The 20,243-nt window shown below is 34.7% G+C and overlaps 2 protein-coding genes across 2 annotated transcripts in view; one reads left to right on the forward strand and one right to left on the reverse strand.

Annotated features, from left to right (window-relative positions):
• LOC129005141 (lactoperoxidase-like) overlaps positions 1 to 7,451 on the forward strand; it is a 96,150-nt gene extending 88,699 nt beyond the window's left edge. The window contains exons 8-14 of the mRNA XM_054433958.1: positions 3,370 to 3,502; positions 4,059 to 4,186; positions 4,656 to 4,858; positions 5,163 to 5,332; positions 5,670 to 5,778; positions 5,954 to 6,056; positions 7,042 to 7,451. Of these exons, the coding sequence (XP_054289933.1) occupies positions 3,370 to 3,502; positions 4,059 to 4,186; positions 4,656 to 4,858; positions 5,163 to 5,332; positions 5,670 to 5,778; positions 5,954 to 6,056; positions 7,042 to 7,305 (1,110 nt within the window). The 3' untranslated portion in view covers positions 7,306 to 7,451. The remainder of the gene's footprint in view (positions 1 to 3,369; positions 3,503 to 4,058; positions 4,187 to 4,655; positions 4,859 to 5,162; positions 5,333 to 5,669; positions 5,779 to 5,953; positions 6,057 to 7,041) is intronic.
• Positions 7,452 to 10,551: 3,100 nt separating this feature from the next.
• Positions 10,552 to 19,965, reverse strand: LOC129005142 (androgen-dependent TFPI-regulating protein-like). The gene is made up of 5 exons (XM_054433960.1): positions 18,096 to 19,965; positions 15,970 to 16,116; positions 14,101 to 14,318; positions 11,995 to 12,143; positions 10,552 to 10,595 (listed from the first exon to the last, which is right to left on the reverse strand). The coding sequence occupies exons 1-5, from the start codon at positions 18,333 to 18,335 to the stop codon at positions 10,552 to 10,554; spliced, it is 798 nt and encodes a 265-aa protein (XP_054289935.1). The 5' UTR covers positions 18,336 to 19,965.
• Positions 19,966 to 20,243: the final 278 nt, after the last annotated feature.

Below are 20,243 nucleotides of genomic sequence, written 5' to 3' on the forward strand. Positions count from 1 at the left end.
CACCAAATTTCATCTGTATGTGTACACATCCACACACAGACAGACACACGAACGGACAGACACCACATCGAAACCACTTGTTTGGGTTCAGGGGGGCCCAAAACGCATATATCCATTCAAAACTCAAACTCGAAAATGTTGACGAAAACAATACTTTCTCAAAATACTATGTATAGGGGTAGAAAGTATAAATCCAGCTTGTTGATAGATAATGAAAGCGTAACCAAGAGGCAAACTGTTATCAAATCAAACTAAGAATTAACCAACATTTAAAAATATTGTTGTCTCCATGTGAAATGAACCGCGATAATTGGAATGAAATAAAGAGGTCCAACCAAATATAATTTTGGACATTTAAGTTTCGTTCAAATATGACGGTTAATAATCATCTAGAGAGTAAAAAAAATAACATTGGAAATTAAATTTTAAACTGTTTACTCAAGTACTTAACTCTGAGAGGTTACTCTAAGAAATAATCTCAAAAACATAGTGATTGATACAGTTTCATATAATATTCAAAATTGGGTGATTTTAGTTGATGATTTTTAACTCAGGACTGAACTTAATGGGTCATCCTCGTTCCCTCGTGTAGTAACATAGTATAAGAGACTATGCCTAGTAGTACTATTCGAACAGTTTAAAACGCAATACAAAACTAAAACTCGACAAATTCAGCTCATAATGAAAATGCACACCAATATGACTGCAAAATGAATACTCAGACTCAGTTTCTAAGGATTATCTGTGTTACAGATGAAAGCAATAAAAACTAATTCAAATGACATTCGACCAATTTTGATTTTAATTGAATTTTAAACCCTTACCCGTTGCTCAATAATACCCAGCAATTATGTAGAAGAGACAATAATTTGGATCAGGTCAACCCAAAATTTCAAAAATGACACGTTTCATAACCTAACCCGTTTATCACACGACTCTCACTTTTCTACAATTCAAATATTGTTTCTCCACAAACAAAGACAATTACACGACTGAAAAGCGATCCAAGGAAACTTCATAAGCTTGTGTTTAATCTAGACTAAGCACTCAAAGAGATGAAAAATCCAAGATGGCGGCCGGTTATGTTTGTTTTACAGGGCGCGCACACTTCGTTGTTTGCGCTGTCCTTGATTCCTTGGCGCCTGAATAAACAGACGTTGGTGGAATATCTCAATATCACAGTTGTCGCCAGCTGTCTTGGCAATGACGTGGTATATTTTATGACTGTAATTCATATTGGTGGAAGTTGTAATGGTGCATTGTCCAATTTGAATGTCCTCGTTTCTGTAACTGTAGTAAAACGTGTAGGCTTATTGCTTATTGTATGATATGCGTAAGGATACTTTAAGATAGTATCCTTTGGGAATCTAGTAGTTCTTCAGAAATCAATATTGAATTATTTTTAAATAACTAAGATTTATTTCGTACTAGCTGTTACCCACGGGCTTCACCCCGTTTGGCTTCATAAGTATTAATAAAACTATTGATTGGTTAAGTTAAGATAATAATAATAAAAAAACAGAATTCTCGTCATGACGATCATTTTAAGTATATGGTTTATGGGGGTGTGAGTTGTAGTTTTCTCAAAAGTGCATGGGTACTTTGGAATTTATACAGGTGTCCCACGTAAGGTGTCTCAAATTGATTACGGAAGAACGTCTTAACGTACAGCGATGAAATAAAATTGTTTCCCGCTAAATCGACTCCAAAGAATAACGTAAAAATATTTTCAACTTTTTTACGATACAGGGTGTGCCAATAACTAAAGGTTACTAGTTCGAATCTCGGAATTTTCAAATGTAAATATATGTCATGTTATACATAATTTTAAAGGTATCTAAAATACAAACATTTTGGCAAAAACAGAAATGAATGATCTTTTTCCGTTTCCAAATGGCGGCTGCTTATTTTGGAAAAATCAATATGTTTTTAATACTCTGTGTTTCCTATACCAATGCACTTAGCCCTTCTCCGGTTGAATTTTCTTACTCGTTATGAAATTAGCTTTACTGTGATATGCTACAAGTAACGGTTTTTTTATAATAAAAATAATAAAAAAATGATTTTTGAACATTTGCAAATAAATATTGTTCAACATTTTCAAATAGCAACAACATATGTCAAGTGGCACATCATTTTATAGGTTTTTTTTTATTTCTTAACAACTTTGTAAACTACACTTACTTTGTATCTCTTTTAGTTTTTGTTTAATAGACAAAAAACCTAATTTTCCTATCCATGTTATTTGGATTTAACCACGTTTAACACTAAAGGCCCCATTTAATTTAGGGTGACAGTTTTTCTTTTAAATAGTTTAATTAAGAATTGCAATTCTTGTGATTCTTATAAACTTAATCCTCCTGTTCCTCATTGTTAGAGTAATAGATCGTTTCGTTTAGAGAGGCGAGCAGGATGTGTAGCATTAGAATCCTTCCCCCACAACCATCGCTTTTAGCGAATTTCCCATATAGGGAATAAGCTATTACCGTAGGTCTCATGGTAACACCTAGACCCGGGACCGATTTACTTTTTCGTTTTGAGGTCCCCAGAGACCAAAAACACCATCCGTTCAAATTCATATATATATATATATATTTATATATATTTATATATATATATATTTATATATATATATATTTATATATGTGTCCGTTTAGCGCGATAACTTGAGCAAAAATGATCCGATTTCGATGAAATTTGGTACAAACGTGTAAACCTACGTTTATTCGAACGAGTTCGCGAACCAGCATAATCGCACCATGGGAACAGTGGTTTATGGGGGGTTTTATGAGGTAAAAATGGGTTTTTCCCATTTTTTACCCTAAAAACAAAAAATTTTGCAATTTCTTTCCTAACCATTTTGTAGAGCTTAAAAAAATAAATAATTTAGTATACTGAAGCGCTGTTGTATGCCTAACAGTTACAGAGAAAATTAAAAAAAAGTGTAATTTAAAATTCCTATGTTATTCTTATGGAGAAAATGAAAACTGTTGTAGTTTACTTGTTTATGGATATATATTGATAAAATTTGGCAAATTTATTTATTTCATCCTAAACTATTGACATCTGATAAAAAAACACTTTTTACCTTCCCCGTAGCAGCAAACCTAAGCACTTGTTGAATCTAATGTCATTTAAATTGGGAATAAATAATATATCTTATTTATAGAAATATTTTAGTAAAAATGTAATCAGACAAGTTGAAATTCGCTTAGTCTGCAGGTTTGCTGCGGCGAGGGTATTATCATCCTTCACAGTCATTTTAAAAATTAGTTCACAAGCTAGGGGCACTATCTCAGTGTTCTTGGAGCCTTTGCGTCTTCCTTACCACACGCCAAGCTAATTGACACAATCTTTACCACTTTTCAGGGCTACTCGGACGACTACAGTCCCCAGGTAGATGCCTCAGTTCCTGCAGCGTTTGCAACGGCCGCCTTCCGCTTCGGTCACTCCCTGCTGCCCCGTGCCCTGGAGCGGTGGAGCCCCTCGCACCAGTATGTCGGTCAGTAATGCTACCTTTGAAGGACACCATAGTTACTTTTGGAGACATATTAATGGAATTAAGTTCAGAACTCTCGTAGAAATAAGCATTCCTGTCACTGAGGTTAACACATATGTTATAACATATGTTCACTAAGAATAACTAAATGTAAATATATATGGGACTAAATGTAATATATGTTAAGATAGCTTATAATCTCCCTCCCATGAAAAATACTAAACGGATCTCTTGAGTTCTTTGTCATCTCATTGTAGTATATTTTACTGACTCAAGCAATTGTTTCTGTTGTTTGAAAATGAAAAAATGAAAGCATGTACGAGACATAATTAGAAAACTGTAAAAAAGACTTTGGTTACTTTCTTCAAACTTATAATAGAGTGTCCCATGAGTAAACAGCCAAACTTTGGGAAGTGGTTTTATGGGTCAAAGCAAAATGAAAATCAAGCGTTTTATCATATCCATTCACTCACTCATCCTTTACTAATATTTGCACCGTGTATTACGCTATGTGTAGAAAAATTCTAATCTAATTTTTAGTGTATTGGTTTTCTTGCAGGAGCCCGTCGCCTCAGTGCCATGTTACAGCAACCCTGGGATCTCTACAAGCCGGGAGCGTACGACCAATACATCCTTGGTATGACCAATCAACTAGCGCAGGCCATGGACGACTCTATCACTGAAGAGGTGATAATCCTTTGACTTTGAATGCAGGCATACCATTCTTTGAAATATGCTTTCAAGTTTCAAGGCCAATTCCTAAAGTTGATGAATCCTGGTCTTTGGGTGTTGGCCGCATGGATCCACATGACAATGAAGTATTTGCTGACATTCTGGAGCAGTCCATTCTTAAGGCACTAAAGGAAGAAGAGACTGTGAAACTTCAATGAAACGTCAAGAGCTACTTCTTTGTCATCTGCATCCACACAGTTGTTACCCAAAGACAAAGACTCATCCCATTCGCCCACAAAGGTCGATAGTACTTTGTAGTTTGAGGCACTAACTTGTAGAACAAATACGAGTAACATCTAATGTTGGAATACAGCGTGTCCCAAACTATACACTTTTGGGTATATTTCCTGAACTGTTGACTTTGGAGAAACTCTGTATCTCCTAAACACTGATTAGATTTAGTCCTACCAACTTCACTTTACAGGTGACAAACCACTTGTTCCAAGAGCCAGCCCAGGGTTGGGGCCGTGACCTGGCAGCTATCAACGTGGCGCGAGCCAGAGAGCACGGCGTCCCAGGGTTTAACCGGTTCCGGCGTCTTTGTCGTCTGCCAGACATGTTCTCATGGTCGGATATGATACATCATATGTCCAACGTTACCGTCACTCACTACCACGAGATGTTCAGGTAGGCTTATGTCTTTGAATTTTGATACTATTATCTTTTGCAAAAATATTGTAATAAGAAACAATTGATTATACTCTCGAAAACCTATTTAACCAAATTTTAAGTACCTTTAAGCTTCAACTTAACCAGGAAAAATATGACTCCAAAACCAATGTTGGGTCGGTATTGTATAAAGAACGCCTTCAAATCTGAAGGTTTTATTCCAAGCAAGATTGATACTAAGCAACAGCTGAGCGAGTAAAAGATATTGTCTACTGTCTAAATGATTTGTGAGTATGAACACATTTCTCTGTTATTGTTGCAGCCATCCAGATGACGTAGATCTGTGGTCGGCCGGTGTCGCAGAGAAGCCGCAGCGAGGCAGCATGGTTGGACCAACGTTCAACTGTCTGATTGCTATGACATTCCGAGATCTCAAACGAGGTGATCGCTTTTGGTACGAGAATGGGGGAGGCCCAAGCTCTTTTACCCTGGGTAAGTTGGGTTAGAGTAGCTGTGTTGGTAGGAATGGTAGCACATGTGTTTAAGCTCACTAAGAAATTGAATATTTTTGCAGAAAGCTAAGTGGCTAATTTGGAAGTTTTTATAAAGGAGTTAAAATAGCTTACAGTACTGTAAAAAAATTCCAAGAGCTAAACAAAAACTAGAATATTGCATTATGATAAATAGTCCTATTACAGTATGTGACTTCTTAGAGAGAACGTTGAAAAGAATTTTTTCCACGAGGGGAGGATCAGCTGAAGTCATTTCATTTCATTTCATTCATGTATACTATACTCCTTTCAAACTAAAAAGTTATTTGTCTTTATAGAACAACTGGACGAGATCAGGAGAGTGAGTTTGTCCCGTTTGGTTTGTGACAACAGCGACACTGTAGAAACTATCCAGCTGAAGGCCATGGAGATCCCAGACTTTGACAGGTAAGCTACCCTTACTTGAAAATAGATGAAAATGCATAAATAAACATATATAAACACATACAATTTTGTAGTGTCTTTGTAAGCCAACTATTAACCTTACCCATTACAAAATCCTCAAAAACCCTGGCCTCAAGACATCTTTACAAAAAAATGTTATCTCAGAGTATCTTTTCAGAAATCCCAGAGTGCCATGCAACAGCAAAGCTTTACCTCGCATCAACTTGTGGCTGTGGAGGGATCCCCAACTTGAGGAAGACTTTGAGCCCTCAAACAACAAGGTATTGTTAAGTTCATTTTTAACTTGAATCATTGACTTTTATATACCGTACTGAAGTAGACATCTCATAATTACATTGACTAGCTTTAGCCAATTTTGTATTTAAAAATAACGTAGACCAACTTGTATGACTTCTCCATAACAAACAGTATGATATAGGAATAATGAATAAAGATGATTTGATTGAAGTAAACATTTGTCTTTGGGTAATTTACTTCCACCATAGACTAACCAACACAAGTAGACTTCTCATCGGATAAATTTTGAAGCTTGTTTTTTGTGTCTAGTTCATGTCCGGTGACTCAGGTTGCTATTGCTAGTGTCGATAACATTTTGTATCTATTATAGTGTTAATTTCATGATTTGTGCTTTACTGTTTGGTTATATAACTAGGGTATGAATTATCTATCTATATATTAATAGGCAAGCATGTTTCTTTAAAACCTTTTTTCTCAGCTCGTGTGCATCGTAGGTGAAATCTACGCATACCGTTAGAAAGCTATTTTCCTCTAGGTGTGCAGAATCCCTTTATAAATTTAAATAGGCTCAAAGATAAGCACGAAAAATGAGTTTAAAAATTTGAAAAAAATTAACATGGATCTTATGCGTTGCCATGGTGACGAAATAACAACGAAATATAAACAGAAAATCAAAACAAATGGAGGAAACTCCAATCACATGTTTTATTTACAGTGTGGGGTGAAAATAGTTAAGTGAGTACATTACATATTTTTGGTCGAGTTTCGACCACTGGACGACCTCTCGTTGTTTATGATTAGATAGTTTTATTTTGTTTTATAGGAGGTTTTAAATGGCTGAAATAACAAGAAACAAATTGTAAACAAAACACGACCTCTATAGTGCACCAGACAGAACCAACAATAAGATTGGCATAAGTCGTTCCACAGGGATGAGAAATCTACAAAGGGAGTATATGTTTTATATATGCTTCCACTTAGTCCATTAACTTTGTTCTATTATTCTAGGAGACTGTTATAATAGAAGAGACCCACAATTTAGAATCTCCTGAAGACAATGAAGAAGAGTCAAATAGATTAACAACAACGACAGAGAAACTTCCAGAAGAAGAGGAGGAAATTAAAGTAGACTATCACGTAATAAAAGTTGACAACAAACCTGTCCTGCTAGAAAGTATTGATAAACTTATCCACAATCTTAAAAATACTAATAAATCCAGTCAGCTAACTCCCCCACTACAAGAGGAAGAAACAATATTGAACATAAGCTAGTTTCTCGAATTTCTTTGTTTAGGAGACAAATTTTGTGATTATTAATGTACCAAAAATGTTAAATTTACAGGATATATTTATTTATTTTAGCTGTATATATTGTTGAATATCTTAAGATCTTGTTTAGGATTAAATAATGCAACAACGATGGAAGTATTATTTATATTACCTTTGACTCTTCAAAACTTTTAGTAAACTACTTGATAGTGAACTGTCAATAATATTACAATCCTAATAGATCAAACTAATATGTAGTATGGATGTTATTTTAAATCACTAGAGTGTTTTACTTCTCCCTAACAAATCTTTTTGATTACAGAATCGGATTCTACGTTGAAAAATACATAACTTTTACCAGTTACCTAACAATGTACATGTTCTCTCACTGATTTGAGAAAGCAAAGTGGCCAATTCGCTCATCAGTGAGACAATGTTAACATTGTCTCACTCTAATTACTTTGTCTCACTCCAGATTTGCAACGTGAAGGCACGAAATAGTGAGCATGCACGCGAAATACGTTGGCAGCACTGGCTGTAAATCAGCTGGTCAGCTGTTGTACTGTTGTATTTGTCACTTCACATTAAATGTTATATTAAAAGTTCACTTCTGTGTAAAAATAGGTTATGTTTCTTCACCAATTTATTTGTTTTATGGTAACTGTAGGAAAAGTATAATGTGCAACTCGAGTTCAAAGTACAATTGCCTCACTCGAGAAACCATTCCTCACTCGCCTACGGCTCGTGAGTAAGGATTTCTCTCGAGTGAGTCAATTGCTCACTTTTCTCACTAGTTGCACAAATAACTATTGTCTAAAACATTTTTTGAAAAACTTGTTTTCTACCTCTAATCTCCCATTAAAGTCAATAACTTTTGGTCATTGTGTCAAAGTTACTTGAAACAATAATAGAGAAAAACAAATAACAAAGATTACATAAAGACATATGATGAATAGAATCAGCTGTTTATTTTAAACACCTTAGCAATTGAGTAACAGCTGGGGCCCATTTCATAATAAAGTACAAACTAATATTACTAGTAAATCAGCTGATCGCACAATGCAAATCTTATGGAAATTACAAGTTACAAGTTGTAACTTGTAACTTGTAGTTTATTATGAAATGGGCCCCTGGTCTACACATTGCTAAGTTTAATTTTTTTTTATAATTTATTTTTACATTTGACCCCTTAATGTAAAAACAAATGATTTATTTTTAAAATAAAATGAAATTAAGCAATGTGTAGACCAGATTACTTTGCTATGGTGTTCACAATGAACAGCTGATTCTATTTATCACATGTCTTTATGTAATCTTTGTTATTTGTTTTTCTCTATTATTGTTTCGAGTAACTTTGACAGATGAATGACCAAAAATTATTGACTTTAATGGGGCATTAGAGGTAGAAAACAAGTTTTTTCAAAAAATGTTTTAGACAAAAGTTATGTATTTTTCAACGTAGAATCCGATTCTGTAATCAAAGTTGGTAGCTTACATTTAAAAAAGTCAACTTCCGGTCTGAAAAAGCCACTTCCGGTGTGATTTTGGATTTGAAATTATCACCATTTGGTAGACCGTGCCCAATTTAGCTAGTTCTGTATTATTTTTTATTTGTAAGAAATGGTTTCCATCGTTTTGAAAGGGGTGTACGGGTGGTTTAGGACACCCGGTATAAATTGGTCTATTTATCAGTATAGTACTGCGGATAGTTAAAGTACTCACTCCTGCAGACGTTAATCCACACCAGGGAGCATCGCATCCACAGTGCATGCCTATAAATATCCACAATTCGTGACCTCCTAGTAGCTGGATTACAGGACGACACCACCCGTCCCAGTCATTGATTCAATCATACATTCAAATTACGTGATTGATCCGTCTCCTTGTAGTCCTGAGGATGGTTCATGAACTGAAACTAGTTGCCACTACACCAACCAAGGATTACTGTATGCAGGTATCTAAATCAAGCACCAAAGAGCCTGAAAAACAAATATGACCTTTTCCAAGGACAATTTCAATATTTTAATGTCATTTTACTCAACTTAAATTTTGATAATAAAATTGGTACCTGAATTAAGGTTATGTTGCTTGACTGTATAAATTTCTTTCTACTTCCCTTTCATCAATTATTTTTAAATAAATATTGATATGTAGAATGTAGGCGGCAGTTCTTTTTTAATAAAAGGTGGATTTTGGATGGTTTGTATATAAGGCTAATCAATTTTTTATTAACTAGGAAATACTTTCCTTTTTTTACTTAAAATTTTAAAATGGCGACCATACAAAGGTAGGTATTTTAAGCCAAGTATGAATGGAAATCAGTGTAGGATGTGTGGCGCGATCTTGTAGTCTTGTTAGTGAATAAGGCAGACTTGTTCCTCAGACAAGACTGTTAATTAATAGCCCATACAGCCAATGGCAACTAAGGGACCTACAGTTTATAGTGGAATCTGAACCACTTTAGCCTTTTAATTTACAAATTGATCTAGTTGTCAGGATACTGCAGATTTTTGTAGTGCTGACTAGTTTGGACATTAATCCACACCAGGGAGTATCGCATCCACAGATCAATACAACGATCCAATAAGATAACAGTAAGAATCCAAATCTGTTAGTACGTTTGATTCTTAGTTTATGTAAAAGCTCGAGAAATATCCAAATGTCCTTTAGGAGCCTGATGAATTATAAAAATGCTCTTTGTGGTTTTTTTGTTGTTTTGTATCAAGCTGTAGTTTAAGTTAATTGGCCTTTAAAGTTAGTCACGAATACTAGAAAAGACCCGGTATGGATCATTAACATAAACAAATGACGTTTTTGGCCTGAAAGTAAACAAAGCCCCTATATACTAATAGCATTAATTAACATGGTTTTGTTTACTTTCCGGCCAAAAACGTCATTTGTTTATGTGTATGATCCATACCGGGTTTTTTCTACTATTCTTGGTTAAAGTTGATTGTAACGCAAAATGCAAATTTTATTTTTGTACAAATTAAATATTAATAAAAAAAAGTTATTGACTAAACAGTATATACAACTATAATTGCTCTACAAAAGCTTATTTCTGCTTATATACTTGTGGAAGCTTACTTTTGTGTTATTTTTTTGTTATAAATAACTAGGAGTGAGCAATAATAAATCAAAACAATCCTCTATTAATTCAATTGAAAGGAGTTCCTAAAAAAATCTTTCATAAAGAAACACAATTGGAGTACCGGTACACAAATAATTTATTTTATAACAAATACAAATTCATTGGCTACCCTTTTCTTTGACTGCATATTTTTCCTTGGTCCCTGTAACAATTCACATTTGAACTAATAATATTTAAAAAAAAAAAAAAACATTAAATTATTTTTTAATTATATTTCTAAAACTTAGGCCTAGTTAGTTGTGCTAAGTTGCAATTTTATAGAATAACTCACTTAAAACAGTGTGTAAGTTTTTAATATGAACTCTTATTAGTTAAATTTGTATGAATGTAAATGTTTATATACATATTATTCAAATTTGAACTTATTTAACCAACACATTGTTTAGTGCTGGTAAGAAACAAATTAAAAAAGAAACAAATCAGGCACTGGGAAAAGCCAAAACAAAGTTCAATAATGTTAGATAAAACAATTGTTACCTATTGACATTCAAATCTCATAAATATATGTTTAAAAATCAAATATTATAGTCCTGTATTCAAGGGAACTTATCCCTTTCTTACCTACCATGTTTTGGCAATCACTAAATTGATACTTAAGTAAAATTTGTTTAATCACTAACAAAATTGATAATTTATTATTTACCCCCCCCCTCCCCTCCCAAAATGTAAATTTTAGACCCTGATAAACATATCATGTTCTTCAGAAAAAATTTAATTAATTATACAAAATAGTAGTGACTAGGGCTAGAGTTATGTGATTTGACAGATTATACACGAGTCCAGTGGGGGTTTCAAGTGGGGGGGGGGGTTTCAAGTGGGGGGGGGGGTTTCAAGCCTTCCCCCTATTGAACCCTGGAAATTGAATACTAAACTAAATTTTAAAATTAAAAATTTTTGGATACAGTTCTAGATGTTGAAAATGGCTTTTTAGAGTCAAGAAACAGGTTTGAAATGCCAAATCTTTCGGGAAGAACCCCAGACCCCTTTCCTTTCTTTCAAATGCCCGGTAGCCCCCCCCCCCACCCTAACAAGGTCCTAGAACCACCACTGCATTAGTCTAAAAGAGTTGACATCTATCTACACACATTTGACTTATGGATATTAAAACAGAAACAGCATGGATCATAAACATAAACAAATAACCTAACTTACCCGAATCCTTTACAAATAAATAAGGTTTGGAATTTGTTTCACTGTTCCTGTTAAGAAAGAATACAAACATGTTATTAAAATCATTGTGTCAGTTCTGAAATGTTAATATTATTATTTGTTTGGACTTTTACAACAATCTTAACATATTCTTGGAAAAGTCCAGACAAATAATAATAGTAACACAAACATGTTTACGTTTGGGCCAGTGATAGCATTTATTTCTTACTCCAGTGGCATTTTAAATTTAAGTCGAAGTTAGTTCTTAAACGCTGTCAAGGGAAAGTGGTCCAAACCCGTTTGTATATGTTTACGGTCCATACCGTTTCTGTTTCTAATATTTATTTGTGATTTGACCAATATCTTACACCAGATTGAAGCCGGTTACTTACGTTTAACAAAGCTGTTAAGTCCTCGGCTGATTGTGAGAAAGACAATAGTCAAGGGGTAGCTGATAGTGAGTAGGAACATTCTTTGTGAGGGGTTGAGATTGTTGAACAGAAGATAAACCCAGTTACCCTTCAGAACCGATGCACCAAAACTTCCAACAGAACATATTAATCTTCAATATCTAAATATGGAGTATTTAGTAAAATATGATGACAGACTGTCTAAGTGGTATTCCCAGGGAGGGGATGGGAAGGATATATCCCCACAAAATATATTTTTTTATCTAACTAACGTATACTATTAGCTTGAGCATATTTTAGAGCTCAAATAAGTATGAAAATATGTTTTTAGGCTTTAAATTCCACATTTTTCCAGGGGGGACCCCTAAATTTCCTTTTTTCACAACCCCCCGTTGGTCATCCCCCCTGAAATGAAATCCTGGGACCGCCACTTTACTGTCAGGAAATACTGATAATATTAATGTAATTTTGTAATCTTTACTTTTACAGAACCATAGGCTATGTGTGTTACTTCAGATTATGCAAAATGATTCCCTCTTTGATATTTGTCATATAAAAGGTTCCCATAACACCACTGGCATGACCCAAAAAATAGAAAATAAATCTTTGGTAGATTTGTCATCCTTATGGATAAGATGAAGATAATTTTAATATTAGTTCAGTCTGTCTCTAGGGACTTTTATACAATTTGTTTCTTGTTATTTTATTAGGCCTACTATTTAGTTTTAATCAAATAGAATAATCTAATTATAAACAATAGTCCGTCCTCTGATTTTATAACCAAAAAGTAAAGTACAAGTCATGAAATCAACTCTAAAATAGATAAACATTTCTAACGCTCAGTGTTACAAACATCAAACATGCTTCAGATTTTACAACGATAAGAAGTCTACACTTCTGTTATACTTTGTTCACAAAATTTAGGCAGTTTGAGGGAAAACTATTCAATCCCATCCACCTCTCCATAACTTTGAAACAACAGCCAACAGCTGATATATACATTAAGGTAGAAAAAGTGGTGCTGGGACCCAGGAAACCTTCCACTTAAACCACCTTTATCTTTGTGACAGGACTATAGTTGGTCCATGCCCGAACTCAAGACTCAAAACTGTTTCCACAGATATCAAATAACATCAAAGCACTCTAATCCAATACACATTTAAAATTATGGCGATTCACTATTCAGTTAGTTAACCATTTATGGGCCTACTCATAATCACAATAAGGAAATAGATACGGTATTAGAGAAATCATCAGTTCTGATGTAGTTTTGATATCAGGGAATAAATCTTGAAGAAAAAAATATATAATGTTGAGATAAATTTCAAAGATGATTGAAATAGTTATTTGTGTAACTAGTGGGCAAAGTGGCACTTTGGCGGCTCGTGCGGAATGATCTCGAGTGCAGCAAAGGCACTCGTGTTACACATTATATTTTTCCTAGAGACACTATAAAGCATACAAATAATTAGTCTTTCAAACACTATACAACACGTTTTTAGGTTCAGCTGGCAACACAAATGGTGCCCTAGAGAAAGTAGTACCCGGTCCGTATCACTCCGCTATTTTTCCTCGGCAAGAAATGTGCTCCGCGACTTGAGAATATAGTTCCGTTTATGTTTTTGTAATTTGAAGTGGTTTCCGCGCCTAAAAAAAAGCTTTAAAGGTATTTTCTTGTTTATTAAGATCGTAGGAATGTTTTAAAAACGTTTAAAAGAAAAGTCCAGAAAGTTCAGAAATATCGAAATTATAAACACGAAATGACAGGTTAAATCGTAGTTATAATAGTCGATCAGCTGCTCATAGTATTATTATCTTTAAGTGTTGCCAACCTATTTCCAAGCGTACACGGATTACGTGCATAATAGAACCACGCTGTTTTGTTTTGTTTCGTTGGAATCCTAATGTGCGCCAAAGTATAAACCGTACGACAAAGTATAAACCGTACGACAAAGTATAAACTGTACGACAAAGTATAAACCGTTCGACAAAGTATAAATATGCAGCAATTAGCTGCTTTCTGTACTATAAACCGTACAAGGAAGCCAACTTTGTCGGGTGACTGTAGGAAAACTAATTTTTACTTACACAACTCCATAAACCACAAACAGCAGCGACAGTCCCACGAGGGCGGATGTCCTAGAAGGGTTGTGATTGGGTCCGAGGATCAGATGAACCAACAGAATGGGGACGGGAAGAGAATGCATCGCATGATTCAACCAAGGAGGAATAAACCGATCAAATAGCTCTGGGTAGATCACCTCCCGATCGTACAAGTAGAACGTCCAGAACACAGTGAATATGTACTGGAACATGAAAACATTTGTTCATAAGACAGCAGGGTTTAAGGTTTTTCAACGTAACAAGAAACATTCCAGTTAAACGTTTTACGTCAATTTACTAATTCAAAGGTTGTAACTGGTTTGATGCAATTTCTTCCAATTATCAATTACTTTTAGGTATTATACTGCACCATGATGGTTTGAATAGTCATAATCTGTACATCTACCTATTTGGAAAACAAATACCCCCGCCGCAGCAAACCTGCTGTCTTAGCGAATTTCCATTTGGCTGAATTGATTTTCAATTGATCTATTTAAATAACATTAGGTTTAACGAGTACCTAGGTTTGCTGCTACAAGGAAACTAATAAAGTGTGTGTTTTAAGTAAAATAATTATTGCTTAGTATAAAATTAATATATTTGCCAAGTTTGATCAAAAGATATCCATAAACAAGCAAACTACAACATTTTACAATATTCTCCATAAGAATAACATGGACATTTTAAATTGACCATTTTTTTAGTTTTCTCCGTAACCAATAACCGAACAAAAACACTTTGATATACTGAATTGTTTGTTTTTTAAGCTCTATAAGAAGGTTTAGAGGAAAATTGGGAAATTTTGTGTTTTGAGGGTCAAAAGTGAGAAAAACCAATTTGTACCCCATAAAACCCTGTTCCCATGGTCCGATCATGCTGGATCACGAACTCATTCAAGTTTATCCCGCCTTACACCTTTAAACCAAATTTCATCAAAATCGGATAAAAATTACTCAAGTTATCGTGTTCACGGACACATATATATTTAAAGGGTACTTAGTTTTAATAATGCATTTACATATATATATATATAAGTTATATATATATATATATATATATATACATATATAAAAATTTGAACGAATGGTGTTTTTGGCCTCTGGGGACATCAAAATGAAAAAGTAAATCGGTCCCGGGCCTAAGTGTTACCATGAGACCTACGGTAATAGCTACTTCCCTATAGGGAAATTCGCTAAAAAGGATTAGTTCCACTGGCGAGGAAATATTTTTGGTATTCCCCACCAATCTCTCTCCACCCACGGATAATTAACATACTAAGGAAATGTTGAACAGTAAACTTAAGTGGTGTCTAGCACTAGTCGCTGGTGTCTAGCGCAAAATCCAACACCGCCCCCTCACCTTCATGTTCTACAGTGAAGGAAGGCCCTGTGCCCTGTGCAATAGGAATTATGGCACAGTACACTCTGCAAGGGCTTTCCTTGCTTGTCACAAGTATGTTTCCTGCACATCATACTAGAGCTTAAAGTGCATTGATGTCCTATAAGCAAGTTTCCTCTGAGCTTTACTTTTCTGTGCTCCACCAACAACCATACAGTTTTAAATGTACTAGTCTTGGTGCAGGTACCAAGTTGACATACCGTGGTATGAAGCTCAACATAAGAAGTTGCAGTTGGCTAAGCCCTGACATATGTATCTTTTGTGCTCAAACCAGAGCTGTCTAAAAAGGTACCCGCTGCAGTTAAATCAAGCCACACAGCAAAAACACATAACTTATTGGTATTCTATTGCAAACAGGGAGAGTTGAATAACACAGAAGTATGGTAGTACATCTCTGTTTACTAAAATGTAAAACTAGAAATAGTCTACATGCACAGTTCAAGTAGGGCGACTTACCAGCGTTAGAGGCAGAACAAGGGAAGTGAGCAGATAATGTCTTGCATTGGTAGAGTACTGGGACCATCGAGGACAGACAAACACGGAGGGCAAGCAGTTGACAATGTCGGAAAACGAAACAATAACAAAGTATAGTGTTTGTAGAAACTGAAACAATTATAAATTACTGAAGAACTCTGCTTGTCTGAGTTCCCATCATCCACATCCCCAATTATCCAGATCACCCCAAGAAGAAATAAGGAGTAAAAGGCTGTAATTATTTTTTTACCACACTCCGAGAGTAAGCAGAGGTGTTCAGGTTTTCTTGTCCTTGAAGACAGTGATGTAGGCCTAGTTTTAAAATATCCAGTATGGGAACACTTACTATTGTTGTATTAATAGTCAAAGCTATTGTCTAAGAACTGACTAACATTTAGGATTAATATACTATGTACTATGTAGGACTATTGGAATAAACACTGTGGGAACACCGTTCCCGCTCCACTACACTACTGTTTGTAGACTAGAAAGTTGTTTACAGTAAGAGCTCGTTAAAATCAGCTGAATGAGGTAAGTCAGCTGGAGCGTGGTAAATAGTTTACTGCATTCGTTCAAAACTGTGTATGAGTTTCCTCAGTAAGCTCTACACCTAAACAAAGCCGTGAAGCAAATATTAGGCTTAGACATGTTTGGACCGTAAATTTACACTTTTATAATAAACTAGCTGTGTACCCGTTCTACGCACGGGGATCTTATAATATTCAGTTGAAACCTTCTTATATAAAGAACAGCAGTTGGTTTGCATATTTTAAGATATGCTGGCCAAACTATTATACATAGCTTCATTTTATGTTGTTTTTTGTTGTTCCGGATCGGTATGACAATCAATAAAAGGTTAAATTACCTCTGTGTCTGCCGGTCGATCCTATAACGGTAGGCTTACTTTTATTTTTACTATCTGATCTCGTTTGCATGGCTCAATCACGTCCTGGTTGAAGTTCGTTCGCTACGCTCACTCACCTGTATGTTGGAGCTCGTTCGCTGCGCTCACTTTCCTTCAGGTTAGCTCGTTCGCTACGCTCACTTGCCTTCAGGTTAGCTCGTTCGCTACGCTCACTCGCCTCCAGGTTGCAAATTAGCTGTTGTCATAAATGTAAAAGAAATAATAGTGCTAGTGCTGCACCCTGTTGGTAATCCTTGTAACTTTAATGCTATTGAACATCACAGAACAGAACCAACTTGTTTAATTGAAACAGCTGTTAAGATTCAATAATTTCATTTCTCATAAGGTTAACATGGGCTTCCAGAAATTCCACGTCAAAAATCGACAAAAACTTGATTTTCAAGGGTTTACTGTTAAATATCTAACTGTCTCATATTCGATGAAATACGTCTAAAACCATCTCATATATGTATAGTATTTGGAAAATAAGTTTCAGGCGGGACAGTGCTATAGTTATTGAGGAGTAGTTGTAATAAAGTGCGTATTTTAGCGTTACCAAGAGAATGACAGATAGACAGACAGACAGACAGACAGACAGACAGACAGAAATTGAGATAAGGTTTGATTCGGTTTCTCTGACCTATGAAATGTAAAAATAACCAAAAAGTTCATTATTCTAAGCAATGTACAGACAAAACTCTAATTTTATTTATATAGATATTAATTTTGCCAAAAGGCTTGAAAACTTAACTTACCTTTTAACTTTTAAAATATCACACTAGGGTGGCTATTGCCATGATAATAACAAGAATAACAAACTTGTAAATATAAACATTGCACACATGCTTATAAACTAGCATGTTCCATTATCGTGCAACAGCTGTTTATGTTTGCGGAACTGCGGTGTTGTCCTTTTCATCTCACTGTATCGCCTTGTATTAGAGGAGGCTATGTCAATACTATAATTCATTTAATAATTTTCACAACTGAAATGGTGAAACAATATTTTTAATGAATAGTCATCTCAAACATTTATCGTCTTAAATATCTAAAAATAGCTTATTTCCTATATAGAAAAATGCTAAAACTTAATATAATAATCTTCTGTTCTTATAAACATAGGTATTCCACGCAAAGTTCCTCTACAACTTTATATACTGCATACATAATTGTTAAAAGTAAACAAACACTTATAAATACTTACTGATACCCAAATGCTCAAATATTTGTGCTTATTCTCTAACCCATACTGATAAATTATACTTTTGTACTTGTGTTCATCACATTCTAAAAATATCAGACTGATTCCTCGGTAAGTTAGGTAGAAATAGAATATTGTAGTGAGCCAGTTGAAAACCTTAGAAACCATCTTGACAACTGAATGTCTCAAGATGAGTAGGGCTTCATGTAATCCTTTTTGACACTCAAGACAGCAAGGTTTCATTACTTCGCTTAATTGCTTAGCATTACTTCTAAAATTTATTTATGCATGTGTAAATTTGCTATTTAACATCAATTTTTTGTTAGATATGATCAATAGTGATAGCCCAATGACAATAATTTGTACCTCGGTCCAGAATCGAATTTTGTTTCAATCAAACAAGTTACTTTCAGATTTAAAGGCGAGACTCAGCTACAGTTTTCATATGTAGCTATACTGGTTAGTTGGTATGGAATATAAGTGATATTTTATTTAAGGGAATCATATACAATACAGCCGGTATAGTTGTGAAGAAAGTTTATGCAGAGTATAAAAATATATGCACATATAACAATTACCATAACAATACAATCAATACAATAAAATATGGTACATTAATGATTTAACAAAAACTGTAACAATTCTTTAAATTAATGAGGTAAAAATAATAACGGGGTTACATGTGAGCAAGTGTTCATCACATATTTAAAATCACAGATATGATTATGGTTTAGTAACAAAAACTATGCACTTATTAATTCTTGTCTCCCTGACATATAAATACTGGTGTTGGAAATATATAATTTTTGTTCTAACTTTATTAATACATATTCATAAACAAATGAGCTAATAACCTGTAGGCCTAATGTATTTAGTCAGGTCATTAAATGCCTTAAAAAATTAAAAAAAAATCTTTTAGTCCCAGAAATTGCTTTAAAATGTCCTCCTAGGTGTCTATCTTAACACACCAAAAAGCCTGGAGGGTGGGGGGTCAGGAAATGGCCACCATCTTGGATTTAAGGTGTCATTTTTATGGGTTGTGTATACTATATTGAATTAGGAAATTAATAAAGAAGATTAAATTTCCTAGAAGAAAAGTATGTAACTATTTCGGTTCAACCATTTACAAGATATAATAAATTAGTAGGATATCTTATCAATTAACTCCCTCAATTAGGAATATATGTAAATTATTTTGTATGTAAAATAAATGCTAAACAAAGCAAAGCGTATTCACATAAGGTCAATATAACGGATATTCATAAAATCTTGACCAAATTTCCAGCAATTTGATTTGACACTTCGATCATCAAAATTCGGCCAAAATTAAGGCGTTGCCGAGCTCACAATAACCGCATTATTTGTAAATAGTTTCTTAAGGGCGCGCTTTACCCCTGACGTGCAACCGAATGCAAGGGTTTGCAAGATTTCTGCTTCACCTGCTACATTGAAGGTAGAATCAAAGTTAAGGTCTCATATTAAAGAGGATGAAATTTTCTATAGTTCTTTGTTTCTATATTTCAATTATTTTAAATACACACCTTATAAACTTGAGTTGTAGTACAAGAAAAAAGGGTCTTTTCGACTAGCCTTAACTTAAAACAGAAAAACGTTTTTTTAACATTTGAAAAACGCAGAACTATGGATTGGTCTTTGTACTACTATAAGCTGTTTAGAGTGCGTAGCTATCATTATTAGTTAATTCTAAAACAGTAATCTTGGAAACGTCTGCAAGTGCTTCTCGCAGCGCTGTCCAATGGTGAAACATAGCTACTGAAGCCCGAGCTCAGATTTCCGAGCTGAGGTAAAGCGCACCCTTAAATTACAACTTTTTTGTGTGTTCACCCTTGCCTTAATCTTGGAAAAAATTTTATGATTATTAAATTAAATTATTGATTATTAAATTTTATGTCAAATTACTGGAAATGTTTTCAAAATTTCATGAATATTGGTTATTTGACCTTAGGCTCTTATTAGACGAGGCAGCCAAGTTGCGCAACCAGCCGGGCAGCCAGTCGCCTGTCTGGCTGCCTAGCGTAGCAACCAGTAGAGCAGCCAGTAGAGCAGCCACAGGGCAGCCACAAAATTACCAACTAGGCCAGTCTCTTGTTGACACTGGAACAGTGTTGGTGGAACAGTTTTGTTGGGGAG

This window comes from Macrosteles quadrilineatus, unplaced genomic scaffold, assembly GCF_028750875.1.
Source record: "Macrosteles quadrilineatus isolate MER2022 unplaced genomic scaffold, UCM_ALF_1.0 Scaffold_16__1_contigs__length_3527350, whole genome shotgun sequence".
NCBI lineage: Eukaryota > Metazoa > Arthropoda > Insecta > Hemiptera > Cicadellidae > Macrosteles > Macrosteles quadrilineatus.

Excerpts from the sequence above, each read along its gene's own strand:
- LOC129005142 (XM_054433960.1), bottom strand. The coding sequence starts at position 18,335 with ATGAAACCTTGCTGTCTTGAGTGTCAAAAAGGATTACATGAAGCCCTA. Across the intron at positions 14,319-15,969 it reads TTGTTCTGCCTCTAACGCTG|TACATATTCACTGTGTTCTG; the intron begins GTAAGTCGCCCT and ends TTCATGTTCCAG. Across the intron at positions 10,596-11,994 it reads ACTTAACAGCTTTGTTAAAC|GGACCAAGGAAAAATATGCA; the intron begins GTAAGTAACCGG and ends GAATTGTTACAG.